This window comes from Mustela lutreola, chromosome 12 (genome assembly GCF_030435805.1).
Source record: "Mustela lutreola isolate mMusLut2 chromosome 12, mMusLut2.pri, whole genome shotgun sequence".
NCBI lineage: Eukaryota > Metazoa > Chordata > Mammalia > Carnivora > Mustelidae > Mustela > Mustela lutreola.
The window spans coordinates 34,005,870-34,022,733 of record NC_081301.1 but is presented as its reverse complement, the minus strand read 5'-3'; the positions used below and the strand labels follow the sequence as shown (position 1 = coordinate 34,022,733).

The 16,864-nt window shown below is 39.2% G+C and overlaps 1 protein-coding gene across 1 annotated transcript in view; it reads left to right on the top strand.

Annotated features, from left to right (window-relative positions):
- FRMPD1 (FERM and PDZ domain containing 1) overlaps positions 1 to 16,864 on the top strand; it is a 91,425-nt gene that overhangs the window by 26,550 nt on the left and 48,011 nt on the right. The window contains exon 2 of the mRNA XM_059142954.1: positions 16,514 to 16,618. Coding sequence (XP_058998937.1) covers positions 16,518 to 16,618 — 101 coding nt within the window. The 5' untranslated portion in view covers positions 16,514 to 16,517. The remainder of the gene's footprint in view (positions 1 to 16,513; positions 16,619 to 16,864) is intronic.

Sequence of the window (16,864 nt, the reverse complement as noted above, 5' to 3'; positions counted from 1 at the left end):
AGTCCAAGTTCCTTGTCCTCAAAAGGAGTCGTTACAGTTTCCTACCATATGGGGTTGTCATGAGTAGTAAATGATTTACTATAGGTTATATACATGATAGTTTTCCAAACTGGTCAGAAGACCCAGTAGTGCGAGATTGAGTAGAAGAGTTGGGCAGCAGTTTGATTTTGGGGATGGGGAGCCTTGAAGTACCTAAGGAGGGAAATGAGGAGATAATATAGTTTTAGTATTGTCAGATACTTAGAGAAATTCACTGCTAGGATAAAAGAGATTGGCAGAGGTTTGGTAACTTGTATAACCCCAGGCTTAATTAGAGACAAAGCCAGGAAGAGAAGGCAGGTCTCCGGACTTTTAGTTCAGCACACTTCTCAACATTCCCTAGGTTTGATCTCGAGAGATGTTAGAAATGCAGATTCCTGGACCCCACTCCAGACCTACTGAATCAGAAACTCTGGGCCCCAGCAATTGTGTTTCTAATATTTTAAAAACATTTTATTTTAGGGGCAGCTGGGTGACTCAGGTGGTTAAGCATCTGCCTTCAGCTCAGGTCATGATCTCAGGCTCCTGGAATTGAGCCCCACATTGGGCTCTCTGCTCAGGGAGAGTCTGCTTCTCCCTCTCTACTTTCCCCTGCTCCTGGTCTCTCTTTCTTACTTATTCTCTCTTTCTCAAATAAAAATAAAATCTTTAAAATTTTTTTATTTATTTGAGAGAGAGAGAGAGCCCACATGAGCTGGGGAAGGGGCAGAGGGAGAGAGAGAAAGACAGAATCTCAAGCAGACTCCCTGCTAAGTGTAGAGCCTAATACAAGGGCTTAATCCCAGGACCCCGAGATCATGACCTGAGCCAAAATCAAGAGTCAGGCACCCAACTGACTGAGCCACCCAGGCACCCTGCAGTTTGCATTTTAACCAGCCCTCCAGATGCTTTAATGCTTTTAGGGAACCAGTGTTCTTGGTTTTCCTAAGAAGGAATGATGCAGGAAGGAGGATATGAGAAAAACACGTTCCTTATTGGAGTGAGGGTATTACTTAGCAGCACAGGAAAAGGTGAAACTCAATGCCAGAGGTAAACTTCTTTTTTAAAAACTGAGAAAAAGTTTCACATACCTTAAAATTCACTCTTTTAAAGTGTGGAACTCTATGGTTTTTAGTATTTCACAAGTTTGTGCAACGACCACAGTCTAATTCTAAAACATTTTCATCGTCCCCCAAAGGCACCCCTTACTCATTATTGGTCCATTCTCCTTCCCCCTTCCACATAGCCCCTGGCAACCACTGATCGGTTTTCTAGATGTATGGATTTGCCTATTCTGGAAATTTCATATAAATGAAATCATTTAATACGTGACCTTTTGTAACTGGCTTCCTTCACTTTGCATGTTCTCAGGGTTCCATGTTATAGCACATGTCAGCAATTCCCTCCTTTTTAAGGCAAAGGTAAACTTATACTTTCAACTTTTGCCTCAGACAAATTTGGTGATACAACTAAGCTCACACTACCTCAGAAAAGGAGATTTCTCTTGGTAACATTTGCCTAGAACTTTATAGCTCTCAAAGAATTGGCACAAGTAATATAATATAAGCCTTAAACCAACCCTGGAACATAGCTGGGCAGTCATCATTGTAATTGGTTTTACAGATGAGAAAACCAGCTGAGAGGGAGGTGTTCTGTGGTGGTCTGCTGTACACCCATGGCCATTCATTGATGGGTGAGTAGGAATCTGGTGGGTGACAGGCAGGGCATGTGGACGAAGCGGGAGAAGCAGCATCTGCCGGGGCATGAGGATGTGAGAAATCAGGACCTATTAGGAGAACAAAGAGTAATTCAGTTCTGCTAGAGGGTCCTGTGGGAGGAAGATGAGAGAGACAGGTGGGCAGGGGCCAGATTACAGAAGGCTTATCTGCATCCTGAGGCCAGGAGGGAAGAATTGGGCTGGAATGGTTGACTCCAGTCCCAGAAACAAGCAATATAATAGGATTTGGAATTTCAGTTCTTGCCACTTCTTTACCATGTGCTTTTGGCCAGATTACTTTAACTTCTTCATGCCTCGGTTTCCTTTTTATAATGAAGGTTGCCAGAAGCATTAAATGAGATAAGGCTATAAATTGCTTAGCCCAGTGCCTGGTTCATAGCAAATGTTAGTATTATTAACATAGTTGTGTTTTTAATATTATTGTATTTCCTGAGCTCAGAGTTTATCCTTAAGATGAAGAGGGAACCATCTAAAGAGAAAGAGGGAAAAGGAGTCACATGGTTAGAATGACATGCTATACCACTTTGGTAGCCATACGGAGGGCAGATTGATGGAGGGTAAAACTAGAAGCAAGGGCTGGCTAGAGGGTTGTTATAAGAAAGGGAAGAAAGTGAAAAATTAGGGTAACTGGAGGCAAAGTCCATAGAATTTGGGGACTGGAATGATATGGGGCATGAAACAGGGTGAGTCAAGAATGATTCTCAAATTTTGGCATAGGCAGTTAGGAAAATTCAACAGTAGTCTCCTCAACAAGATGTTCCATTTGGAGGAGGGGATTTGAGGAATGGAGCAAAGAAAGATGGTGGATTCTGTTCTAGATATAACTGGCTCAAGTGCTTATGGGACATCTTGTAGAGATCCTAGAGAAGCTTGGTTTTCAAAGCAGCTAAACTGTGGGAGTAAATGGCATTGCTTATGGAGAGTGTTTGGAGTGAGTCTCAAACTTTGCTGTACCCTGGAATCACAGGGGTGGGGGAATTGTCATTAAAAACCACCAGTGTCTGGCTCACACCCTCAAACATTTTGATTTAATTGCTCTAGGGTATGATTTGGGATTGTTAACAGTTCCCTAGGTGATTTTAATATGTGGTAAAGTTTGGGAGCCACTGACTGAGAAATAGCAGGTACCATTTATTTAGATGATATCAGAGCTGAAAACCAAAACCAAGAATTTGATAATGGGGGAAGAGGAGTTTGCGGAGAAGGCTGAATATGATGTATGTAGTGTGAGATGCTGAAGACAAATAAGACTGATGTTACAGGAGCCAAGGGAGGAAGATCAAGAAGTTTTACTACTTTTTGTATATCAGTTTAAGAGAAAATGGTAGTCTGGTCATTTATTTCTGTTCTTATTCAAAAGGTTGGATATTTGCCAGGCATCTTGGTTTCTTGTATGTGTGTGTGTGTGTGTTTCCTTGCATCAACAGTTAGTTTATATCATTGGTCTTTATGTATGTTGGGTATTAAGTATTGTAAGAAGGCTTATATTTTATTTTTTTTCTATTTATTATTGGCGTGTAGAAGTTCCACCATCCCATTTTGTGTTCCATTCATTCATTTGTCATTTATTTATCTAACAAAAATTTATTGAATTTACTGAGTATCTATTTATGTTGGGAGCTGGAGATACTAAGATGACTAAAAGAAAAACCTCTGTTTTAAAATTTGGAGGGGAGAGGTGGAGACGCCTGGGTGGCTCTGTCGGTTAAGTGTCTGCCTTCAGCTCAGGTCCTGATCTCAGGGTTTTGGGATCGAGTCCTGAGTTAGGCTTCCTGCTCAGTGGGGATCTTGCTTTTCCCTCTCTCTGTCACTCCTGCTTGTGCTCTTTGACAAATTAATAAATAAAAACCTTAAAAAGAAATTGAGGGGGCGCCTGGGGGGCTCAGTGGGTTAAGCCACTGCCTTCGGCTCAGGTCATGATCTCAGGGTCCTGGGATCAAGCCCCGTATCGGGCTCTCTGCTCAGCAGGGAGCCTGCTTCCCTTCCTCTCTCTCTGCCTGCCTCTCTGCCTACTTGTTCTCTCTCTCTCTCTCTGTCAAATAAATAAATAAATAAATCTTTAAAAAAATAAAATAAAATTAGGAATAATTATAAACAACTATTAGACAGTTGTGTGCATTTAAAAAATTGGGGGATATGTAATTATCTTTTTTATGTTCCAAGTTTTAGTTATTTAAATTCTAGTTAGTTAACATATAGTGTAATAATAGTTTCAGGAGTTAAATTGTCTATAATCTGCCCAAGACCGATTTACAATCTGGATTATTTCACCTCCTAAATCATAGACTCCTAGAAGGCACATACAGATTTAGTCTCCACCCAATTTTGAGTGTCCCCTCTAGGATCCCTGGCCTGCTAATATCTTTTGTAGTTTTGTATACCTTGGTTATGAAAAGCTGTTTCTCCTTCAAGGCAGTGTGGTGCCCTTTTGATAGCTCTGATTATGAAAATGCTTTACAAGATGGACAAAATAAATAAAACTGAAAGCTGATTCCACAATTTCATGCAGATTGATGACACTATTTTGTGTACTGTTGTGTATGTTTTAAAAAATAGAAAGGTTCTTTTTTTAAAAAAGATTTTATTTATATATTTGACAGACAGAGAGAGACAGTGAGAGTAGGAACATAAGCAGGGGGGAGTGGGAAGGGGAAAGCAGGCTTCCTGCAGAGCAGGGAGCCCGATGTGGGTCTCGATCCCAGGACCTTGGGGTCATGACCTGAGCTGAAGGCAGATGCTTAATGACTGAGCCACCCAGGTGCTCCCCCAAATAGAAAAATTTTTTATGTTGAGTTGAAATTTGTCTTCCTTCAACTTTGATGATTTGTCACTTTAGGGCTGTTCAGAACCAGTCCGGATTCCTTCTACAGATATAGTCCATTCCAATATTTGTGATTTTTCATAAATTCTCTTAAGTCTTCACAACTGAACAATTTTGCCTAGGTTATTTTTCTCCAATATTTTGAAATTGGGTCCCATATGCAATCATGCCACCTGTTGCCACTGATGGTTTAAGTGCCTTTGCTGTATTTATCTCTCACTTGTCTTTCATGTTGCACTGGCTGGCAACTCCAGTATTGCAGTGAACATTGTAATTTCATTTTCTCTTTTAAGTGGAATGCTTCTCTTTTTCTTTCTAAAATAATATTGAATGGCCTGCTTTTTTTTTAATCAAACAAGATTCGTGTCCAGTATCTGTGATCATTTTACTTTATTATTTTTTGTGAGATAAAAATATATTAATAGTTTTCCTTAATTTGAGATATTCTTTCTCAGGATAACCAGCTTTACTCTAGTATGTTATCTTTATAATGTGTATTTTGCTGGATGTAATTTCTTAAAATTAGGAAACCAAGTGGATTAAGAATTCCCTATGTAGAAGTAGAGAGAACAGTAAAATGAACTTTTACATACCCATGTCCCAGCTTCAAGAATAATTCACATTTTCTGGCTATGATCTTATTTAGGAATTTTTTGAGTATTTCATGAGTGAGATTGACCTATATCCCTTTTAAGTGAAGTTTGTCAGATTTTTAAATGCAAGGCTATAGGGGCGCCTGGGTGGCTCAGTGGGTTAAGCATCTGTCTTCGGTTCAGGTCATGATCTCAGTGTCCTGGGATCAAGCACTGTGTTAGGCTCCCTGCTCAGTGGGGAGTCTGCTTGTCCCTCTGCCTCTTCCCTGACTTGTGTGAACTCACTCTGTCTCTCAAATAAGTAAATAAAATCCTAAAAAAAAAAAAAAAAAAGATACAGGGCTATCTTTTCATTATTAGAAGAATTTGGTAGCATGCTATCATTTTCTCTGTTAAAGAATATACACAATAACACAACATATTCTATGTAGGGCCCTTTTCCCCCACAGAGTTGTTTTTTTTTTTTTTTTAATTCACTTTCTAAATTTCTTCTGCAGATATAGATTTACTCAGAATCTTTATTTCACATTTTCAGTCCTGGTTCTTTGCTTTTGGAGATGAAGGTGGTGAACTGCCTCAGTTTCCTGGAGTTGGTCAGCCTTGTAGAAACCACAGAATAAATGAGCTACATATGCTGTCCACTTTGCCAGATACCTCTCAGTACCAGGCACCTCCCACCACCGGTCAGAGAAAATGAAAAGGAGCCTAAAGGAACCTTTCCTTCCATGAAGGCAGGGCCGCATTTCACTCATCTGTCATTCTTGGTCATCTGCACTGAGTGTGTTTTCAGTAAATGTGTGTTTCCTGAATTGGATTTTCTTTTTTAAAACAAATAATATCTTTGGCACATCCAGGAAAAACCAACATCAACCCCTTAGTTTCTTGGGTTCCCAGAGGCTCCCAGGGGATTTCACTACTGAGCTTCCTATTTTTATCTTCCTGTATGGGTCAGATAGTCTTCTCCTGTTAAGACTGTATATGGAAAGTATACATCTTCCACTATGCCCAAGGAACTGGTCTAGGAAAATCCCTTGATAGGTAAGAATGATAGGTAAGGTTGATGTGGAAATCTTGGAAGACACCATTCTGTGAGGCTGACCTTGTTACCCAGGAATCTGCCCCTCCGGAAAATTGAAGGACTCACCAGGAAGATTTTAGAAAGATGCATTCCTAATATATCTTCCAAAGCCACCCGTATTTACTTAACTTATTTAAATTCCCTGTGCATAACATGTATAGCACTCCCTAGTATTTTTTTCTCTTATGTTTGTCTGTCTTTGATCATTTCTCATTTTGTTAATAATAACTTGTACCCTTGGTTTATTGGCTTTGTCAGTCTTTGTAGTTTTTAACTCACATTAACTTCATCTCTATTAAGTGAGATTTTATACTAACTTTCCAGTTTATTCCTGCTTTTGCTTTAATTTTGTTCATTCACTCATTCAACAAACATTTGTTGAGTCTAGGTGACAGATTCTGGGAGAATAGAGATAAGACATTGTCTCTATGCTCAAGTTGCTGACATTGTAATAAAAGGAAAGAAGAAATCATCGTGAAAGAAAAAAGAAAACACTAAGTTGACAAAAGACCTTCATTAGCATGTTAAAAAAAAAATCACATAAGGGGGCACCTGGGTTGCTCAGTGGGTTAAGCCTCTGCTTTCGGCCCAGGTCAAGATCCCAGGGTGCTGGGATCTAGTCCTGCATTGTGCTCTCGGCTCAGCAGGGAGCCTGCTTCCTCCCCTCTCTATGCCTGCCTCTCTGTCTACTTGTGATCTCTGTCTGTCAAATAAATTAAAAAAAAAAAAAAAGAACAGAGTTTGAAGTATCACTTGTAAAGCATTTATATTCTCCAAAGAGAAAAAGAGCAAACTTGAGTCTATAGGTAAAAAGTTTACTGCAAAACATGGGCCTAATCCTTTCTTTTCCAAGTGATCATATTCGTTTGCTCTTTTAAAACAGGTTTGAAGGATGATTCTTCAATCTTTGAAGTTTAAGAACTTCACTTGCTGTATAAAGAACCTTACTCAAGGCATATATTGGAGAGTTGCTTTTTGTGCTCTTTATATTTGAAACATATTTTTCAGCTCAAGAAATTTAAATTTGTCTCTTTGATTTCAATTTCATGCATTGCTTTTATCTTTTCTCTGCTAGCCCCTATTATTTTTAAGTTGAATATCCCCACTCTGTTCTATGTCTGATAGCTTCACTTGAATTGCAAGTTTTATTTTAAAATTTCAATTTAGTGTTAAGTGATTTTGAGTTCTTCAGTTTTTCTTCTATCCTTAGCACTTATTATTTTCATTTCTTAATAACCAGTATTAGTTGCTTGAAGTCCTTTACTATAACCTCTTATATCCCTTTTGAAGGATTTCTATCCTTGATTGTAAATGTGCTTTTAAGATAACGTCTCCCTGGTGTCTTCTTCTCCATTTGCAAAATGTTTTGAGCGAGTTTGCCTTTTCATATTACTTTGTTCCAGACAACCAGAAGTGTGTTCCATTTGGGGTTTCATGCCCCTTATAGGATTTTGCCAAATTGACGTGTGCCCAGAGGAAGGTGATCTAAATTGATCTTGTCATACAAAGAACGCTAGAAGGAACTCTGTTTATTCTGGGACAGAGGAGACTTGAAGACAACAGGATTGCTGTGTTCAAATCCAGAAAGGCTGATGTATGGAATAAAAAGCTGATTTCTTTTAGATGGTGGTGAGGGGTGGGGAGAAGTGGCGAGGGCAGCTCTACTGGTGAGGACTGAAGCTGCATAGAGGTAGAATTTAGCTTTACGTAAAGAAACTTTTTAGCCATCAGGTGGGTCCAGCAGTGAATGACAGAACATTTAGAGGCTAGATGACTTCTTGGCAGTGGGATTGCAGAAAAGAGTCTAGTGTTTGGAGATTATCTGGGCTCTTATTTTCTTCCATTAGCCTGGCAATCCAGAGGCTAATATTAAAACCATTACCAGGTCGTTTGCTTGGCTTTAAACTCTCCTGCTCAGACCTTGCTGAGTCAGGGAGCACTTTAATGGCTTGGTTGATATAGTCATTTGTTTGTCTTCAGGGATCCCTGGATGAAGGCATGTGCCTACCCACAGTCCAGATATTAATGCAAATTAATTCTTATCATTAAAACCATATATGTTTCTATGAATCAATTAGCTAAATTGTATTTGGCAGCAGTTTTGTAACAACTCCTTGTAAGTAATCATTGAAGTTTGATGACCTTCAAAAGGAATGGAAAATGGTGCCTGGGTGGCTCAGTCCATTAAGCGTCTGCCTTCAGCTCAGGTCATGGTCCCAGGGTCCTGGGATGGCGTCCCATATGGGTCTCCCTGCTCAGCAGGGAGTTTGCTTCTCCCTCTGCCCCTCCTACCACTCATGTTTTCTCTTCTCTCTCTCAAAATAATTCTTAATTATCTTAAAATCTTAAAATAAATAAAATCTAAGAAAAGTGGGGGGGGGTGGGAAAAGCTGTTGGATATGTCTTTTTGGCTATATTTGAGATCCTTGACATCTCTACAGTCATTTGGAGACTAAAACAACAGAGGTGGGAGATTTTGTACCTTCTGGTGCTGTGGCTGCTTCAGGATTTCCAGCTGTCCAGGTGATGTGGGTCTTCAAATTTCAAGACAGAGCATAACAAATATCATCTTGGTGGGTTTCTAGATCTAGTTAGAGACCTCAGGCTGCCATGGAAGGAGCCATGGAAGTCATCTAGTCCCTGTATTACATTGCAGTGTCCCTCCTACATCCAAGCAGCTAATTAGTCTCTACTTGATTACATTCCCAGACCAGGATCTCGCTAATTCTGCAGCAAACTCTTTCCATCCTCGGATCATTAGGAAAATTAGAGATGTCTAGACTTAGCTTAAGCTAGGGTCTCCTGCTCTGGGGCATTCCCCCATTAATCTGTGGGGGAAATAGGAAAGTAACAAAAAAAGAAACGAAAGTGACCACAGCTTGTGAAAAACGTTCAAATGTACTTAGTAATCAAAAAACTTCAAATAAAAACTATAATGAGCTCTGATATGGATGTCCATGATATATTCGCACGTTAAAAAATGGGCACTACTGAGTTTAGAATGATTCTATTTTTGTGGACTGGATATTTTACTATGTGTAATACAGATGGGTATAAATTCAGAAAAAGTTGGCATGAATACTTACCAAATACTTTATGTAATTTTTAACCTGGATAGAATTATGCATACATTTACTTTTTTTCTATATTTTTCAAGAAATACATATTTCAACCAATAATTAGATGCTACTTCCCATCCTAGTAGCAAATATTTTTTAAAATGAAAATATTCAGGGCGCCTTTGTGGCTCAGTCATTAAGGGTCTCCCTTCTGCTTAGGTCATGATCCTAGGGTCCTGGGATCGAACCCCACATTGGGTTCCCTGCTCAGTGGGAAACCTTCTCCCTCTCCCACTTCCCCTGCTTATATTCCCTCCTTCACTGTCTCTCTTTCTCTGTCAAATAATAAGTAAAATCTTTTTTAAAAAATGGCAATATTCAGTGTTCACAAAGTCTGACAGGGAGTGAAAACTGCTACCTTCTTGGAAGCAGTTTGACAGTACACATCCAAATTCTTAAAAATGACACATGCTTAAATTCATTAATTTCAGTTTGAGGAATTTTTCCCAAGAAAATATCTGGAAAGTAGCCATTTACCATGAATAAGGATGTTCACTGTGAAGCTTTTATAATACTGAAAAATTGGAAATAGCACAAATGTCCAAGGATAGATTTTCTAAATAAATTATGACATGGCCAAAGAAAATAACACTATATAGCAATTTCAAATGATGATGTAAATGCTTAAATATTAATGTGGAATGAAATTCATGAACTATTAAATGGGAAAATTATATCTCATTTGAATAAAAATATGTAGCATCTATGAGCATGGAAAAATGAAAAATTAACCATTGATAACTCGGGGGGGGTACACTTTTAGGTGATTTTATTTTCATATTTTTCTCTGTGTTTTTACTATAAGCATATGCTAATTTTTAAAAATTTAGCTAAAATAATTAACTATAACTAAATAGTTAAAAAAGATAAAATAGTACTAAGGGCTTCTAATAGAAATTGACAGTTCCTGCCCCAGTCCCCCTTAGCATCTAACTTCTTTTCTTAGAGGCAACCTCTTTCTGCTCATTTAGCCGTATCCTCTGATTTTTCCCTCCATAATTCTGAGAAATGTGCTTGTATTACTATTTCCTAGTTTATTAATTTTAGACATTATTTATTATGGTGGATGAGGACTTAGCTCTTATACCACTACACCAGCTTCTCTCCATCATATCCTCCCCAAATCATATCAGCTCTTTTTGAGAAATCATTTTCAGTGTTTACATTTTATGACAATGTAAATATTGTTCATTTCTGAGACAAGTGATGAGCTAAAATTTGGTTTCCTTGGGCACCTGGGTGAGTTAGTTGAGTGTCCAACTCTTGATTTTGGTTCCGTTCACGATCTCTGTCTGAGTCATGAGATCGAGCACCATGTCAGGCTCCGTACGCAGTGGGGAGTTTGCTTGCGATTCTCTTTCTCCCTCTCCCTCTGCCCCTCCCCTGCTCATGCATGCTCTTTCTCTCTCTCAAAATACATAAATAAATCTTTAAAAAAATAAATAAAATTTGGTTTCCTTTATCGTACATTTTGTTTTTATAATTCCTTGTTTTTGATTTGCTTAGTTTTCCATGTGCTTATTGCTAATTCTTTTCATATACTGTCTGACAGCCTCTCAGTGAATTTTTCTGCAGAAACCCTTTAGATAATCTATATTCATTTTTTTCCCCTAAGACCTCGGTCTTCATGTACCAGTCTATAAAGTTGCTATCTAGGTCTCATGTACAGGTGTTACTGTAGTACATCCCTTCATAGTCATCCTGAGTGTTCCCTTTGCCTCTTGTCTGTATTTCATCCCTAATTTCCTGGGTCCCATTGTTCTTTATTTATTTACTTCCTTGTTTTGCTGAGCATCCTGAGAAAGAGCTTATGAAAGGTAAATTTTTTGAGACATAAACATCTGAAAATCTCTCTAATATTTGACTGATAGCTTGGATGGGTAAAGAATTCTAAATTGAACTGATTGTTTTTATTTCAAAAGGATTTTATTTATTTGACAGAGAGAGAGAGAGAGAGACAAGCATGGGGGGCATCAGGCAGAAGGAGAAGTAGGCTCCCTGCTGAGCAGAGAGCCCAACATGGGGCTCAATCCCAGAACCCTGGCATCATGACCTGAGCTGAAGGCAGATGCTTAACTGACTGAGCCACCCAAGAGCCCCTAAATTGAAGTAATTTTTGAAGGCATGGCTTCGGTGTCTTTAAGCTTCCTTTGTTACTGAGAAGTCTAATGCTGTTTTTATTCTCAATTGTTTGTATGCAATCTATTTTTTCTTCTGGAAGTTTTGAAGATATTCACTGCTTTTAGTTTCTGAAAATTTACAGTGTTATTTCTTTTTCTTTTTTTAAATTTTTTTAAAAGATTTTTTTAAAATTTATTTATTTGACAGACAGAGATCACAAGTAGGCAGAGAGGCAGGCAGAGAGTGAGGAGGAAGCAGGCTCCCTGCTGAGCAGAGAGCCTGATGTGGACTCGATCCCAGGACCCTGAGATCATGACCTGAGCCAAAGGCAGAAGCTTTAACCCACTGAGCCACCCAGGCGCCCCTACGGTGTTCTTTCTTTTTTTTTTTTTTTATTTTAAGATTTATTTATTTATTTGACAGAGAGAGATTACAAGTAGGCAGAGGCAGGCAGAGAGAGAGAGAGGAGGAAGCAGGCTCCCTGCTGAGCAGAGAGCCCGATGCGGGATTCAATCCCAGAACCCTGAGATCATGACCTGAGCCGAAGACAGCGGCTTAACCCACTGAGCCACCCACGCGCCCCCTACAGTGTTATTTCTTGATGTGGGTCTTTTTTCACGTGTTCTGCTGGGCAGTTAGTAGGTGTTCTTAATCTGAAAACAGGTTTTTCAGGGAAATTTTATTAAATTATTTTATAATTTTCTCCCTCCATTTCCTTTGTTCTCTCCTTCTGGGATTCCTATTAGATGACTATTGGACTAACTGGATTGATGCTATACATTTCTAAGCTTCTTCCCTTTCCCTGTCTTTGGCTTTTGGTTGTTCTTTCGCCAATATTTCACTGACTTCACTCACACTCTCAACTTTTTAACTGAACTTTTATTTATTTATTTATTTATTTTTTTTTTTAAAGATTTTATTTATTTATTTGACAGACAGATCACGAGTAGGCAGAGAGGCAGGCAGAGAGAGAGAGAGGAGGAAGCAGGCTCCCTGCTGAGCAGGGAGCCCGATGCAGGACTCGATCCCAGGACCCTGAGATCATGACCTGAGCCGAAGGCAGCGGCTTAACCCACTGAGCCACCCAGGCGCCCTTAACTGAACTTTTAAATTCTAGCTAATTTATTGTTAATGTTCAAGTGTTCTTATTCTCTGCTCTCTTTTTCAAAGAAAATACTCTTCTTGTTTCATGGATATCTTAATATCCATAATATCTTTTCAAGGATCTATAATTTTTCTTCTGTTTCCTGCCTTGCCTCTTTTTCTTCTGAGTTCTTCTGTTTGATGTGTTTTTCATAATGTCAGCTTTTCTCAACTGTCCATTCCTATGTAAGAAACTTTGTATGATATGTGGGGCTCACTGAATAACAGATTTCAATGCATGATGATCAGGCAGCAAGTTGCCATAAGTTATCCATATCTGAAGATTTTTTCTGTGGTTCTTTTCAGTTCTCCAGAAAAGGATTCTCTAGTCTTTTGCTTGGGATAAGGAGTCCTAGCTGCCAGTATTTTCGGAACTGGGCGAAGGAAGAGACTGAAGCCTTTGTCATTCAATAAAAAAGAGTTTTACTTAATCCTTTTATTTTTCAATCCTGTAGTCTCTGTTATACTTGGTCTTCCTAAGTCTGGAGATTTTCTGGTTTGATTTCTCCAGAGAATAAGCCTCTTGTCTCTAGTAGGGTAGAGAAGTGGTAGTTGTCTAGGTGGCCAAGTGGTGTCGACTGGGACCTGTGAGTAAAATTGCTGCCTGTTTATAGAAATCCATTTCCATATTTCGAGTCCTAGGCTTCGTTCCTGCTTTCTCCCATATCTGTTGCCTCTAATTCTTGAGCCATCTTGGTGAAAATCAGCTCATTTTTCATCAGAATCCCTCTCTGAAAGCACTTAGGTTTCCATTTCCTTCGTTCTGCTCTCCTCCAAATAGTTTCCATCTTTCCAACATTGTCAACCTCTCTCATCTATTGTCTTCTCTCTTGTTTCTTGTATTCTATGTGCTTAATCCCTTTTCTAGTCCCTTGCTGTGATTTATAAGGTTTGGGAAGAAGAGATTAAGACACAGTTTGAATTCACCATGTTTAACCAGAAATTTACTGTCTCTTTTATAATGTAAAAAAAGGGAGTTGCCTAAAACTGAAGGCAGCATTCAGGTCTGATGTCCTTACTGTAGAAGAATGCTAGACGGAGGATCCCTTGATCTAAATGGAATTTACTTTTGGTTACAGCCTGTGTTTGTCCATTAATTTGCATTTGGCTGCCATTTAACTGAGAAGTATAAATCTCCCACTTGCAAAGTGCTCAGGTTGGGTGTCCTGCTTTCATTTTTTTATGCCCTGACTAGTGCACTCCTGGGTAGATCTCACTATTACTCTGTTGATTGCTGATAGATTCTATTAGCTAACATTTTATTTATTTACTTTGCTATTCACAGATTGAGAGATTGTATTTTTACTTTCTGGCACTGTTTTTATCAGAATTGATATCAGTGTTACCCTGGCTGCTTAAAAAGATTTTGGGAGACTTCCTTCTTTATATTCTAGAACAACTAAAGAAGTATTTGGTGGAAATTTGTAGAAAAATACACTAAGCTGGTTAAAAGTAACATGGTATCCGGGATTGGATCCTGGAATAGTAGTGGGAAAACTGGTGACTTCTGAATACAGTTGAGAGTTTAGTTAATATTAGCATACCAGGGTTAATTTTGAAGAAGATACAATGACTAGGTAAGATGTTAACATTATGGAAAGCTGAATAGAGGCTATATGGGAACTCCCTGTATTATTTCTGAAACCGCTTTATACATCTAAAATTAATCTCAAATAAGGGTGCCTGTGGCTCAGTCGCTTAAGTGGGTACCATCGGCTCAGGTCATGGTCCCAGGGTCCTGGGATCGAGCCCTGCATTGGTCTCCCTGCTTGACGGAGAGCCTGCTTCCCCCTCTCCCTCTGCCTGCTGTTCTGCCTCCTTGTGCTCACTATCTCTCTCAGATAAATAAAATTTTTTTTAAAAATTCCAAAATAAAAAGTTTATACTTAAAACAAAAATATGACCAGAGTGAATTATATCTTTAGATTTTTTTTAAAGGTTTTGTTTATTTATTTGACAGAGAGAGAGGGAACACAAGCAGAGGGAGTGGGAGACGGAGAAGCAGGCTTCCCCCTGGGCAGGGAGCCCAGTGTGGGGCTCAATCAAGGACCCTGGGATCATGACCTGAGCTGAAGGCAGATGCTTAAGGACTGAGCCACCCAGGTGTCCCTCATCTTAGAGATTTGTAAGAATTCACCTTTGTCCATGTCCTCTGTCCATGCCTGGAACTTTTTTGTAGGGGTGACTCTTTATCAACTTTATCTTCTATGGTAATTGCCTTTTTAGATTTTCTGTGTATTATAGGGTCATCTTATATCATTTATATTTTCCTTAAAAACCATTTGTGTCATCAAGGTTTTAAAATGTATTTGTGTAGTGTTAAGCAATATAATCTCTGATAATTCATTTTTATTTTTTCTGTATCCATAGTTATTTCCCAATGTCGTATCTTATGTCGTGTGGTTATTTATTGGATTGTGAAATTAATTTGGTGAATTGAGACCAGTATTTTAAAAAGTGAAATAAACTAGAACAGAGAAAAAGAACATATACTGTTTAATGAAACTTTTTTTTTGTTTGTTTGTTTAATGAAACTTTAATCTCAAGCACATGTATTGTTTTCTTGGTAACCTGACAATATCTATCAAAGCAGAAATGCATATAACTTTTGACCTAGCAATTCGATTTGGGAACTTATCCAGATATGTAATTGCATACATGCAGAAATGATGTATGTACAACATAATTCACTGCAGCATTATTTATAACGGTGAAAGATTGGCAGTAATCCAAATGTCTACCAAGAGAGGATTACTTTTTAAATCACAGTGCATTCTTACAGTATAATACTCAGGGGTTGTCAAAAAGAATGAAGAAGCATTCTATGTATTGATGTGGAAAGATACCAAGGATATATATTTTAAGGAGAAGAAAGCACAGTGCAGAACAAGGTATATGATGTCCTATCCTTTGTGTTAAGAGGAGGACATATAAAATCTTTATTTATATTTGCTTATATAGACATAAAGAAACTCTGGAAAGAAAAGGAGAGCAGTGAATATGAGTGAGTGTGGGAACTGGCTCTATGGAGGCAGCATAGAAGGGAGTCTTTTGACTACCTTTTAAAAATTACTATTTTGGGGATGCCTGGGTGGCTCAGTTGGTTAAGCAGCTGCCTTCCGCTCAGGTCATGATCCCAGCGTCCTGGGATCGAGTCCCACATCAGGCTCCTTGCTCCGCAGGGAGCCTGCTTCTCCCTCTGACTCTGCCTGCCACTCTGTCTGCCTGTGCTCGCTCTCTCTGACAAATAAATAAATAAATAATCTTAAAAAAAATTATTTTGGCAAGAACACACTTAACACGAGATCTGCCCTCTTAATAAATTTTTAAGTGTGTATATACAGTCATATATATCTTTTTTGTATAGTCTAGTGGGTGGTTGAATTATACCAATGAATTATCTATTTAAAACTTCAAAATATTAAGCAATAGAAGCAGCAATCAGAACAGGCATAGTGTGATTAGAATGGGTCCGTGTCCATGCAACTCCCAGTGTAGGCAGAACTGAGCTCTGGGGTCCAGGGATGCACACATGGTTGGGGGTAGCAAGTAGTGTCATATGGTAAGGGGCATCTCTTAGAATGGGTCACAGTCACAATTTGAGAAACCTTCTCTACTTGATTCCCTTACCCGTATGTTTAACTCTTAAAGATTGCTAATCTGTTTCCCTCAAGACCGTGGACCCCTTAGGCAGTGAGCTGCTATCAAGTTGTTCACTCCGGGAGCACTGACGACCTGTTTATGTTAATGTCAAAGAAAGAGAGCCCTAGCTATTTGATCAGCATGTCATTAAATGGGCAAATACAGGAAACATCATGCTGATTTGTCAGAATCCTCTTCCAAATATTTTGGTTAGCTTAAGAAAACTCTCCTTCCTTCTAGGTAAATGGAAGAGGTGGAGACCAGTTTATTCCAGACACGGAAAGCCCACAGAATAGAACAAATGGTGGCGAGATGGCTCCGGCGTTCGCGGGACAGCTCAGCCCGGTAAGGCTCCTGGGCTGGCAGAGACTTCTGCGCCTCAAGATGTGGTGTCCCTGCAGGAGGAGGGTTGGGCAGTCTCGGCGGCATCCGGGGATCCTGTCTCCAGTTTGCTCTGTTCTTGCACCATACGGCGGGGGAGGCATCGGCAGATCAGCGATTTTGCTGGAGTGCCTTGCTGTCTGTTCCCCTTCCAACTCCTCCCTCTGTGTCTCTCCACATACACCCACAACGTATGCTCCCACCAGACTC